Source organism: Hyperolius riggenbachi, chromosome 6, assembly GCF_040937935.1.
Source record: "Hyperolius riggenbachi isolate aHypRig1 chromosome 6, aHypRig1.pri, whole genome shotgun sequence".
NCBI lineage: Eukaryota > Metazoa > Chordata > Amphibia > Anura > Hyperoliidae > Hyperolius > Hyperolius riggenbachi.
Window position 1 is genome coordinate 335,715,017 of NC_090651.1, and position 13,956 is coordinate 335,728,972.

Below are 13,956 nucleotides of genomic sequence, written 5' to 3' on the forward strand. Positions count from 1 at the left end.
TGTAATTGGGCTACAATTACTGAGTTGTGGTAAATTGGATTTCTGCAGAAATTTGAATAACAAATAACAATTACTGCAGGGGCGTAACAATAGACCCTGCGAGGGATGCAGGCGCAGGGGGCCCCAGAAGCTGCAGAGGGCCCAGTGGGTGAAGAAGTTTCTTTTCCCTTTCCTGATAGATTGACAACTAAGGGCACAGAGAGAAAAAAACTTTCTGCTCTCTGCACAATAGTTATACTGACTGCATCTGCTCAGCCACTGATAAGGAATCATATTTTGTAGACAAATATATGTAGAAAGTCCCTATTCAGTGTGCAGCATGGTCTTGTGTACAACAGCCCTGTCTCCAGTCTCTCCACCACCTGCCCAAATGCTCTGTACTGTTGTTCTCACCCAAGTACTCACTGTCTGCAGAGTTAGTGAGGGTAATAAGCTGAGGCTGGGAGCACACTCGTCTGTTGGTTTTCAGTATGCGTTTTCCGCACACCGTGTGTCTGTATGTGTGAAAACATGCACGCTTTATCACAGAAGCCAATGTAATTGATAGAGAAAATGCTCCCAGTGCTTTACTGCTTTCAGTTTTTATTTGCACGGAGAAAACACATTCAAGTGTGCACTAGCCAAATGATTAACATTGGCTCTCGGTTTACCTGTGCAGAAAGCGGAAAAAGGGGGCCCCACCAAATATTTGCAGGGGGCCCAGTGATTTCTGATTACACCCTGCTTGGCTCCCAATTATTGTATTAAGATTGGGGGAGAAAGTGACTTGGGTTAGCCTGCCTGGAGAAGCAAATAGGTCAGAATGAGCAATGGTTGTACAGTGCCTTAGGCCCCGTTTACACTTAAAGGGAACCAGAGAGGACGAAGAAAAGCTTGTGTACATACCTGGGGCTTCCTCCAGCCCCATACGCCTAGATCGCTCCCACGCCGCCGCCGTCCTCCGCTGCCTGGATCCGCCGGTACCAGGTCCCGTCATTGCCGCGAGTCAGCCAGTCGGCCGGCGGACGCGGCCAATTCTCCGCATCACAGGGGGCTCCCTCCATACAGGTACGCGTGCGGCTGCGTACTGCGCAGCCGCATGCGTACGGGTATGGAGGGAGCCCCTGTGATGCGGACAATTGGCCGCGTCCGCCGGAAGTGACGGGCCCGTTAGCAGCGGATCCAGGAAGCTGAGGATGGCGGCATGGGAGCGATTCAGGCTTATGGGGCTGGAGGAAGCCCCAGGTATGTATAAAAGCTTTTTTCTATTTCAAGGAAGCATTCCTCTCTGGTTCCCTTTAATCAGTTGGTACGCGTTAGTGCGCGTTGGTACGCGTTTTTTCCATAGCAGTGCATTGGGAAGAAGATTTCAGTTAAAACGCGTTAAGTGTGAAAGGTGCCATAGGAAAACATGGGCATTACTTTGAAAATCAGTTTTCTTTACGTTTTAACTGAGAGCGACTGATTAAGTGTAAAAGGACCCTAAGTGTGGGGTAGGAAAAAGTCTATTAATGATTATACTATTCAAAGCACATACAGAGGTTATCACTACCACTAAACCTCTATGACCCCAGGAAGACCCTGTGGAGCTGAGGCCCAGCTGCTGTAACAACCACTGCAACCCCTATTCCAAAGCCAATGCTTTTTTTCCACAAAGTGTTATTATTTTTTTTCCCCTCAATAATTCTAATTGGTTTTCCAGTCATCGTTAAAAACTATTTATACAGCGCAGCTTAATGAGTGGAGCGTAAGCATGCTATGCTGCAGTAGTGCAGCATAGTGTGTGCTGGTAACTTAAAGAGAAACTCCAATCAAGAATTTAACTTTATCCAAATCAGTAGCTGTATGACTGATATTGTGGTGAAACCCCTCCCACTAGAAGCTCTGAGGACCGAGGTACTGTTGGCGCGTACGTACAAAAAGTGCGCCCGGACAAAAAGGGCGCGGGGTGTAAACTCTAATTAATAATTAATCATTAATAGCGTTTATAAAAATAGTGTGCTATATTTCGTTTACAAATAATGTTTTACAAAATTATAAATCATTAATGTTTATGAAATCGACAATTGTGAAAACGTTAATCTTCCCTGTTTCAAAAGTTAAACTTATAATTACGTTTATTAAAAAAACAATAATATATGTTTAATTGTTATAATTGTATATTATTGTGAATAACCTTCATTTATGGTTTGTTATTATAATTTAATCTGAAAATATTCTTTATAACGATGATATAAATATAACTACGTTCATAATAAGTGTTGTAAAACATTAGTAAGTATTACTAAAATTTTACTAAAACTATACCTAAGCCTACTCTTACACAGAACCCTCCCTCTACCTATCCCTAACCCCTAGACCCCCCTGTTGGTGCCTAAACCTAAGACCCCCTGGTGGTGCCTAAACCTAAGACCCCCCTGTTGGTGCCTAAACCTAAGACCCCCCTGGTGGTGCCTAAACCTAAGACCCCCCCCTGGTGGTGCCTAAACCTAAAACCCCCCTGGTGGTGCCTAAACCTAAGACCCCCCTGGTGGTGCCTAAACCTAAGACCCCCCTGGTGATGCCTAAACCTAAGACCCCCCTGGTGGTGCCTAAACCTAAGACCCCCCTGATGGTGCCTAAACCTAAGACCCCCCTGGTGATGCCTAAACCTAAGCCCCCCCTGGTGGTGCCTAAACCTAAGACCCCCCTGGTGGTGCCTAAACCTAAGACCCCCCTGATGGTGCCTAAACCTAAGACCCCCCTGGTGATGCCTATACCTAAGACCCCCCTGGTGGTGCCTAAACCTAAGACCCCCCTGGTGGTGCCTAAACCTAAGACGCCCCTGGTGGTGCCTAAACCTAAGACCCCCCTGGTGGTGCCTAAACCTAAGACCCCCCTGATAGTGCCTAAACCTAAGACCCCCCTTTATTATGTGGATAATAATGTTTTACAAATTGTGGCTGCAAAAAATATATTGCAATTTACGTTACGTACTGATCGCTTTATTTTGTGAATAATAATGTTTTACAAACAGTAAGGGATAAAACTTTAAATAATGTTTTAATTAGTTAAATAAGATAAATATGTTTAGTATTTTTATAAACGTTATTCGGCACGGGTGCATTTTATAAACGTAAATCACCACAAGCACACTTAGAAATCATTAAAAATCTCCGGGCGCCGTTTGTAAACGTTATTTATGTCCGGTGCCCTTTTTTCCTGCTCGGCGCCCATTAAACGTTATTTATTATGAGAGTGAATGGCGGCGCCCTTTTTTTCCACTAGCTGCCTGCGCCCTTTTTTCCCAGCTCCACTGTTGGCAGTTTCCTGTCTGTGAACCTTGCTGCATTGTGGGAAATAGCTGTTTACAGCTGTCTCCAACTGCCAAAACAGCATACAGCAGCTACATCACTTGCCAGCAGTAAAACTGTCACCATGTAATAAATGTCGGGATGTAAATCGGGGAGAGGAAAGATTTTACAATGAGCAAACACTGACTAAATCATTTATACATAATTATTGTAAAAATTAAGCACTTTATTACATTATTTTCACTGGAGTTCCTCTTTAAGCGCTCCTTGTAACTAACGGCTGCTCCACTCACCGCACTCTGAGCCCCATCGGGTCCAGTGTCTTTATAGGATGTGATCCCAGCACTCTGATTGGCCCAATAGGCTGTCGATTGGGCCAATCAAAGTGCGGAGATCACGTCCATTAAAACCAATGGACTCCCTGGGGCTCAGGGCGGGACAAGAGGAGTGGCCGGCAGTTACAAGGAGCGTGCGTAAGTTACCAGCACTCACTATACCGCATTATTGCAGCATAACGTGCACTGAGCTCCCGCTCTATTCATTAAGCTGCGCTGCTTTAGCTTGATGAATCAAGCCCTTAGTCCTTTGCTCTTTGGCCTGAAGCGTGTTGAGCTTTGCCATTGTAAACACATAGGAGAGTTCCTTTTGCAACAAGGATAAGTCCAGTAAAGTAGGTTCCAGCCTTTTGCATAGTATAGTCCTACGTGCTGCAATCAAAATGGTGTGATATAATTACAGGGGGACTTCGAGGTTTGTACTTGAAGAAACATCAAAGAAACATCAAAATAATTAAACAACAACATAAGCCTTTGTTTGGTAAACTTTCACTTACACATTCTATTAGCATATTTTACCACCTTATCCCAGAAGGACTGAATCTTGGGACATGACCCCATGTAATATAGGAGATCTGCATCTCTCAACTTACACTTTGGACACCATGGATTGTATGTTGGAGGGTATGTTTTATACCTGGTATCAATTGTGTATTTGGCTCTATGAATGAAAAGCAAGACTTTAATAGCCTTCATAACAACCATGTTACTTTCTACAATGTGTTCCCCCATCCTCTCTTCCTGAAGTAGATCCTCCCACTTTTTCATGGCACCATCAGCTACCTTTTGGGAATCAAGATCTCTCAAGGTCTGATAGAAATCTGCTAGAGATCTACTAGGCAGGGCCGCCTTCAAGAATTTCTGGGCCCCATACTGGACAAACCAGCTGCTCCCCCCCCCCTCCTCTATGTCAAAAGAATCTGTAGAAAAAAAAAGAATAAGTCTTTGCTATGCAAGCACAGATGGTGTATTGTGTATTGTGCACGCACAGTTTGATTGTTCAGGATTCGGTGGCTGCTTTCCCGACAGCCTCCTAAGCATGGCTGTGTGCTCACAGCACTGGCTGCAGAGCATGAGAAGCTGAACTGCGCATGTTCAGCAAAGAAGTCTTCTGGTTCAAAGGCCCTGACCCTAGGGGGTCTGAACCTAGTCCGGGCCGAAGTGGACACAATGACCACGCTGCTTATTTAAAGGATAATGGATGTGACATAAAAAGTTCAGCTTTAAAACTTACCTGGGGCTTCATCCAGCCCTTAGAAGCCTATATCAGTTCCAGTGCTGCAGTTCCGTTTCCCCCCACAGTGCTGCAGTCATGTCTAATATCGCTGGCCCATGCACAGAATGCTCCTAGTCACAGGAGCGTCATTGCAAGAGGTGCACATGTGCAGAAGCCCGCGACCCAGCTTGGGTCGGCAATGTTATGGATGTAGACCAGCACCATGGAGGGTAGCCAAACTGCAGTGCTGGAAATGATAGATTAGTAGGGGCTGAAGAAGCCCCAGGTAAGTAAAGTTTAACTTTTTTATGACACTTTGGATATCCTTAAAGGACATAAGAGGTTACAGAATGGCTATTATGCTTTACTTACCTGGGGTTTCATCCAGCCCCAACAATCTATGAAGGCCCCTTACCGCAGTTCCACTGTACTGTAGTGCAGCACTAGGCCCTCTAAAAGGGGCTACCTTTTGGGAATCAATATCTCTCAAGGTCTGATAGAAATCCGCTAAAGATCTACTAGTCAGAGCCGCCTTCAGGAATTACTGGGCCCTGTACTGGGCAAACCAGCTGCCCCCCCCCCCCCCCCTCCTCCTCTATGTCAAAACAATCTGCAGAAAAAAAAAGAATAAGTCTTTGCTATGCAAGCACAGATGGCATATTGTGCACGCACAGTTTGATTGTTCAGGATTCGGTGGCTGCTTTCCTGACAGCCTCCTAAGTATGGCTGTGTGCTCACAGCACTGGCTGCAGTGCATGAGAGGCCAAACTGCTCATGTGCGGCAAAGACGTCTTCCGGTTCAAAGGCCCAAGGTCTGAACCTACTCGGGCCGAAGTGGTCACAATAAACCTTTTCTTGCGCTAATACACTAGCGCAACTTAATGACCCCATTGCACTCTACGTGCGTTATTGGCAGCAGTAGCATGCGTAACTAAGCAAGGGCCGCTGCTTACAATAGCCACATGGTAGTGATGTATAGCTACCACAATACCTCACTAGCTCAGCCACTACTATGTTAATTAATTCAACATCAAAAGAAAAAGCATCTGTGGGCACCAGATCATGAAGCTGCAATTTATTCCAGGAGTGTTACATATGATTTATGCAGATGTAAGTTCAAATATACATCACCGTTCCAGGGTAGCTGACAGTTACAGAGATGATGGTGTTGTCTATGTTGATAAACCTGCTAGTTAATTAACATAGTAGCGGCTGCTCTAGTGAAATATCGCTGTAACAATATATGACTACCTTGCAGATTTTGTAAGCAGCGGCCATTGCTTAGTTACACATACTACCACTTCCACTAACGTGCAGTAGCGTGCAAGGGGAGTCATTAAGTCGTGCTAGTGTATTAGCACGAGAAAAGGGAAATTATTAATGAATCAACCACCTTGTGTTTTATTCTTCACATTTTCAGCATACCATTGCCCACTGAGGCATGACAAGTTTCACAGCAGTTGTCAAGAACCAGAAATTCAAGTATGCTCAGCCCTGCCACACCTTCTTCAGTACAAAGAGCAAATACTGTCTGATAAAGCTGACCTTCTCTTTTGCTGTATTTCTACTTCCTTGTTCTCAACAATCGCGTTTGCTAATGTGAGCGAGGGGGAGCTGAGCTGCTCCGTCTGCCTGAATGTCTACCAGGACCCTGTCCTGCTGAGATGTGGCCACAACTTCTGCATCAGCTGTATAGGAGATGTGCTGGATGCACAAGAAGGATCTGGCTATTCCTGTCCTCAATGCCGTACGGAGTTTGCAGAGCGTCCTGCACTGCACAGGAACATCGCTTTAAGGAACATTGCAGAGAGTCTCCAGCCTAATATTCCAGAGCAGGAGATAAGTGGAATCTTGTGTAGCTACTGCATTAACTCTTCAGCACCTGCTGTAAAGACATGTGTGCATTGTGAAGCTTCTCTGTGTGAGGGTCATGTGAAAGTCCACAATAAAGCAGCAGAACATATACTGATAGAGCCTACCACTTGCCTGGAGAACAGGAAATGCCCCATCCACAAGAAGATATTGGAGTATTATTGTAACAAGGAATCTGTGTGCATCTGTGTGTCCTGCAGGCTGGATGGAAAACATAAGCAGCATCAGGTGGAATCAATAAACACTGCTTTTGAGAAGAAGAGACAGAAGTTGAAAAACAATCTTGAGCGATTGTCCTCACAAAAAGCACAGGCCAAGAGTCATATCCAGATGCTTCTTGATCATGAGAATAAAATGAAGAAAGATACTGCTTGTGTAAGAAAGACAATCACCACCTTATTCATTGAGATCAAAGAAAAGTTGGATGCTCTGGAGAGGAGAATTCTTCATAAAATTTCATTAGAAGAAACTTTGGTCTCCAAGTCTGTCTCTGATCTAATCCAATATCTGGAAACAGAAATGGACACATTATCCAAGAAGATGATGAAAGTTGAGAAGCTTTGCAACATGACAGACACATTACATGTTCTGCAGGAACATGGAGAAGACAATGACACTATAACAGAGAAACATCACGAGATAAAGGGAACAACAACTGGAGTAAAACATTTCCATCAAGAAGAGACTTTTATAACATTGCTGCACGGCCTGTCCTGTATTATAAGTGATGTTAAGACTGATATGTTTCCACAAACTGATGCAGACATCATACTAGACAGAGATACAGCTGGAAATAATGTAAACATCTCAGAGGATCTGAAAACTGCCTCTTATGCAGAAAAGCTGAATAATTATCCAGAGATTTCGTCACGATTTAGCAGGAATCAAGTTTTAAGTAAAACTATCTTTTCATTGGGGCAACATTACTGGGAAGTGGAAACAGGTACAATAGGGGATTGGAGATTGGGGGTCGCTTATTCAAGTATAGACAGAAAAGATCAGAAAATGATTGGAGGTAATAATAAGTCTTGGTGTTTGAGATGCTTTGAAAACAAGCTCAGTGTTGTCCATAACAATGAGGAGATCAGTGTTGCTGCACCATCCTGTAGACCAATTATTGGTGTATATCTGGATTATGAGGCTGGGCGACTAACGTTTTATGCGCTGTGTGATCCCATCAGACATATCCACACCTTCACCACCGCCTTCACTGAGCCCCTTCATGCTGCCTTTTTAGTAAGCAGAAGCTTTGCCACAATCAAGGGTTTTTAATGAAAGACAATTAGGCCATCAGTCATTCCAGGCCCAAGTGCCCACCACTAATCCTCCAACCGGTTCTAAAATATTACTACTAATGTCAGCTATTATTTTTTAGTATATCCTATCAATGTGGTGGCAGTGTGTGGCTTCATCACTCTGTTAAGGTGCCCATACATCCAATGTATGGGCAGATCGACCAAGAGACCAATTTCTCTCTGATCAAATCTGATCGGAGAGAAATCTGTTGCCTGCCCATACACGAGCAGACCTATTCACGAGGGATTTCAGCATGAAATCTCTCAGGAATTGACCTTGTGACTCTGAATTTGTCGCTTTCTTGTCTCCGTTGCTGCCCCTAAAAGTGAATGTGCCCCCACCCGTGCATTTAATACTTTACCTGTCTTCTGTCTCCTGACGTGGTCCCCATTCATCTTCCTCCTTGCGGGTGGGCTTCCGACATTAAGCATGTGGAGAGTTTTTTTTCACACACACGCTTTAAAGAAGTCCAGCTGTGATTCGGACATGGATGGGGAGACAGCGGACGGGTAAAGTTTTAAATGCATGGGCGGGGGCACATGCACATTAGGGTAAAAAGCACCAGGGGTTGCGTTGTGTTCATTACTGCTCCCAATATTGCATGCTGTTACTGCCGCCCACCTGATCAACCACGTTCACCGGACATCTTGCAGTATGTCTGAATTATACATTCAACCGATTCCGGGCCGAAATTGTCCGATTCATTGATCAGGCATGCTTGTGGCAGCAATGATTTCCTCCGATTTGATAATAATTATCGAATCAGATACTCGATCGGCCGCCAAATTGAGTGATGTATGGGCACCATTACTCTAAAGCTGGCCATACACTGGCCCGATTTGCCGCCGTTCGACAGCAGATTTGATCACTGGGATCGAATCTGCTGCCAATCGTTCGCGCTATACGCACCCGCTGATCCGATTTCCTCCCAAAATCTGATCGGTCCGTCGATCGCGCCGTGCGGGAAATTACCGTCGATCGCCCGCGGGTAGGGAGCGCGTCGCTAGCGGCGGCCGATCCAATACAGGTATACATTACCTGACGCTGGCTCCCGGGCATCTTCTCCACGCTGCACCACTCTGTTCCTGCTTCCATCCCAGCGTACATTAACTACATTAACTCACTCCAGTGACCAGGAAGTTCAAATAGAGGGCGCTCTATTTGAACTTCCTGATCACGGAGTGACACAGTGTACACTGGGATGCGGTGCCATGCGGGATGCTGTGCAGTGCGGAGAAGAGGACCCGGAGCCAGCTTCAGGTAATGTATACGGGGGGGGGGGGCACAGGCGGCAGGAGCAGCTCAACAGATTGTGATCGGTTTCAGGCTGAAATCGATTCACAATCTGTTTGCAGTAAAGGCAGACATATGATCCCTCTCTGAGCAGATTCGATCAGATAGGGATCTGTCAGTTGGTCGATCTAATGGCAAATCGACCAGTGTATGGCTATCTTAAGAGCAAACCTCACCTCTGCTGTTGATAATTACCCTGCTCTAAAGAATGCTGTAAATAATTGAATCAGTTACGGTTACCTGTTAGTAAGACTGACTTACCCATTCAGTAAACACTGACCACTTTTTAAGTTTTAAGCTATTATTATAATTATAAGTATTTAGTATTTATATAGCGCCACATTTTCTCTAGTGCTGTACAGAGTATATATCTAATCCCTACCATAATCAAATGTCTATGTATGTACCATGTAGTTTATGTATTGTAGTCTAGGGCCAATTTAGGAGGATGCCAATTAACTTATCTGTATGTGTTTTGGTATGTGGGAGGAAACCGGACTGCCCAGAGGAAACCCACACTGACACAAGGAGAACACACAAACTCCTTGCAGTTGCCGTGGAAGGGGTTCGAACCGGGAATCCAACGTTGCATGCAAGAGCGCTAACCACTACGCCACCGTGCTGCCCCATCAGCCATACCCCCTTCTTACCGGGCCACACCCTCTCTTGCCTATGACACTCCTCCAAGCACTTTGAATGTGTCGTCCTGCTGTCCATGCAGCCTCAGACCCCCTGAACAATTCCTTTTATGAACCGCACAGCCATCTATAGGAGATGCACTGGTCCACAATAGCTGGTGCTGTCACTCTGTTTATAAAAACAGTAAAGTGAGGATACAGTCACAGTTACAGATTAATATGCATCTTTATTTTTCATGCCATCCCCGTAGCTGTAATAGACGATCATTTCAGAGCCTCACAGGACACTTTCATCAAAGTAAATGCCCCTCTGTCCACATCACAGCCCAGTGCAGAGGCCAGTCACACTTCAGTCACACATCTTATCTGCAGATCTGCAGCCGCCCTCCACTTCATGGACAGGATTTATTCTATTCATATTCAAGGCCGGAATTTGGCTTTTTCTGCCGCTAGGCCAAGTATGTTGTCACTCCAGTTCCATCCCATGTGCAGCCCCCTCTTCTATGTGTATCATCCATGTATGCAGTCCCTCTACTTCATGAACAGCTTCCTTGGGCATCAGCTTCCCTTTTTTCTTTTGATCCTCATTTTCAACTTCCTGTTTCATAAGTAGCAACCCCTTTCACATGCAGGTGCCCCCTTGGGCTTTATCCACCCAAGGCCGGACCTTTGAGGTGTTGACTGATGATGACTGTTTTTATAATCATTCGTAATCGATTGTGCCCATCAACGGAGATTATTTACAACCAATCTGATCACATCCGACCAGAATCATCTGATCGCTTGAATGATTTTTCGCTAGAAATTGGACCGTTTCTGGCCACCTTTAGGCTGCACGTTGTACATTAATACTGGTTGTTTTTACATGGTTGCTAGTCTACTGTCTAACAAGTTGACTTTACAATAAAAGTTATGTTTTAAACTCATGTAACAAAACCTGGGCCTTGAAACCCACCTTATCTTTTTGGTTAATTGTCTAGCAATCCTACTAATATTATAAGGACCCATTCACACCTTAGCGATTAGTGGGCGACTCCCGCTAATCGCTAAAGTGCTATAGCTTTTTAAAGTGCTAGTGCTTTGTTACCCTATGGAAAGGTTCTCACTACCATGATTAGCGCGGATCGTCTGCGGTTTGCGATTAGCTCCAATTGCAAACGCGTTTCCTGCAGCAGTTTTGAGGCAATTCTGGAGTGATCGCGGTACAGTGCTTACAAAGCGCTGACCGCGATCGCTCTGAAATCGTGGAAGTGTCCAGTGATTTTTACCATGCTAATCGTGGTAAAATCACTTACGCAAACGTTTGGCGATTTTAAGTGTGAATGGGCCCTAAATGTTTGGATGTTTGTTACTCGTTTACGCAAAAATGGCTGAACGGATTTGAATGAAATTTGGCACACTCATAGTACATTACCTGGAATAAAGTATAGGATACTTTTTATTCCCATAACCAAAAAGGGGGTGGAGACAAATACACATTTCACTGGAAAATGTAAGCTGCAGCCATTCTTACACTGTTAATGGTAGGGTTCTCAAACTTTGCACAGTTGGTCAATGGGTGACTGGGATTAATATTCAGAAAAGTGGGTGGAGCCTACAAAATCAAAATTCACCTATTGATTTTCAAGTGGAATATTTAATTGCTGCCATTCTTGCACTGTTAACCTCCTTTTTTTTTAATTTTTTTTTTTGTTTCATGTAAAGCTACCAGAGTGGTAGCTACATGAAACACCACTAGAGGGCGCATGTGTCCCTCTAGTGCGATCGTCGCCGGCATCTATAGCAAACAGGGGAACGCGTATACAACGCGTTCCCCTGTTTGGCTTCTCCTGTCGCCATGGCGACGATCGGGATGACGTCATGGACGTCAGCCGACATCCTGACGTCAGACACCTCCGATCCAGCCCATAGCGCTGCCCGGAACTCATTGGTCCGGGCAGCGCAGGGCTCTGGCGGGGGGGGCCCTCTTTCGCCGCTGCGTGCGGCCGATCGCCGCAGAGCGGCGGCGATCAAGCTGTGCGCGCGGCTAGCAAAGTGCTGGCTGCGCGCACAGCAATTTACAGAATAAAAATCGCCCCACCAGGGGCTGAGATCTCCCCCTGCGCGGCATAGCCCGAGCTCAGCTCGGGCTTACCGCCAGGGAGGTTAATGGCACAAGCCTCAAACCTGGTACAGTTGGTCATTGGGTGACTGGGGTTCAAATTCAGAAAAAGGGGTGAAGCCACAAACAGCCCATCAGTTTTTTTTTCATTTCAATGCAAATTATTGATGGCTCCTTTCATGCAGGACGTGACATTACGAGTCAAAACCCTCTTCAGGAGTGGTACTTTGGTATAGTATTTAGAAGATATACTGGGCCAGATTTATCAAAGCATTACCAACAGTTTTTTCTTCTTAAACATTTCTAACCAGTAGGGGGAACTGTTCAGTATGATAATAAGTAACTTCTTAAAGAGGAACTCCAGTGAAAATAATGTAGTAAAAAAAGTGCTTCATTTTTTACCATAATTATGAATAAATGATTTAGTCAGTGTTTGCTCATTGTAAAATCTTTCCTCTCCCAGATTCACATTCTGACATGTATTACATGGTGACATTGTTACTGTGGGCAGGTTATGTAGCTGTTTCTAGCTGTTTTGGCTGTTACAGACAGCTGTAAACAGCTATTTCCTGTCTGTGAACATTGTTACATTGTGGCAGTTTGCCCAGAGTACCGCGGTCCCAGAGCTTCTTGTGGGAGGGGTTTCAGCACAAAATCAGTCATACAGCGCCCCCTGATGGTCTGTTTGTGAAAAGCATTATATTTTTCATATAAAAGGGGGTATCAGCTACTGATTGGGATAAAGTTCAATTCTAGGTTGGAGTTTCTCTTTAAATCCTAATTAATAGTGGCAGTTTAGCATGCTTTTCTGGAACTGCGCTACAATTAATAAAAGTGCAAATCCATTGATAAACTGCCGCAGACTAAGAAGTGTTTAAAAGCACTTCTACAGATTTTGCAGTGTAGCCTAGGCATGATTTGTGAAGTGCTCCTCCCCCTGCTGAATTCCTCACTCAGAGCCTACCAGTATCAACACATCAAGTGTGTTGGTTATCTCAGCAACAGCAGTTTTCCTTACACACAGCACTGTCTGAGAAATCTTCCTAACTCTTCCTACCTTGCAACAGTTTAAGAAGGAAACTACACTATCTAGTGATTTTTGTATGAGACAGTTCTGCGCGGATTTCTAAAAACCGACCAATATTTTGTCTCAGACACTCTTGATAAATGTCCCCCATAGTCCATCAATGCTTTCTACTGGCTCTGCTTCTATAGTGGCAGCCAGGATAGCTATACATCTTTGTTCATTGTACGGTACTCGCTGTATATTGCATGTGACTGTATGTTGCCAAGTCCTCATGTATGTATGGGAGTAGGAGGGTGTAATTCCACAAATATGCCCACACAGTTTTTATTGGTGTAAACAAATAGGTGAACTGCTACCAATGTCCTAGTGCTTAGAGTTCAGATGCAGGTGGTGCAGATGAACGTGCCAGAAGCAGGAGAGATGTATTTATAAACAAAAGGTCCACAACACACCATCAATGCCAAAAATGGCTTCTTTTATTGTACAAATCGCAAAACATAAGTGAAAGAAACGCTTACATGTTTCAGGCCTCAGTCTTCTCCTTAGTCATAGACTCATGACAAAGAGGCAGACTGAGAGCCAGATTTATCAAAGCATTACGGTACCTATTTATCAAAGCATACTGTTTTTTCTATTTGAAGTGGATCCGAGGTGAACTTTTACACATTGCATAATTGTGTTCCTTTCCTATTGTTTATAGGGCATTCCTCAAGCCAACCAAACCCCCCCCCCCCCTTTCTGCTAGGTGTCCTGCAAAGCTCTTTGCTGATTGAGGGCCCGTTTCCACTTCAGCCGCACATGTCTGCGAGACGTGTGGCGGCACTTCCGGGTCTGCGGGTACGCAGACGAATCCCATCAGCCGTGCCATACACGGCTATGGGATTCGCAGCCTCCTGCATCCATTCG

General features: G+C 44.9%; 1 protein-coding gene across 1 annotated transcript; it reads left to right on the forward strand.

The window, feature by feature from the left end:
• Window positions 1–6,203: 6,203 nt before the first annotated feature.
• LOC137522218 (E3 ubiquitin/ISG15 ligase TRIM25-like) lies at window positions 6,204–7,967 on the forward strand. Its single transcript, XM_068242249.1, has one exon. The coding sequence runs from the start codon at window positions 6,204–6,206 to the stop codon at window positions 7,965–7,967; it is 1,764 nt and encodes a 587-aa protein (XP_068098350.1).
• The last annotated feature ends 5,989 nt before the right edge of the window (window positions 7,968–13,956 follow it).

Coding starts and splice junctions, on each gene's coding strand:
- LOC137522218 (XM_068242249.1), top strand. CDS start 6,204: ATGAATCAACCACCTTGTGTTTTATTCTTCACATTTTCAGCATACCAT.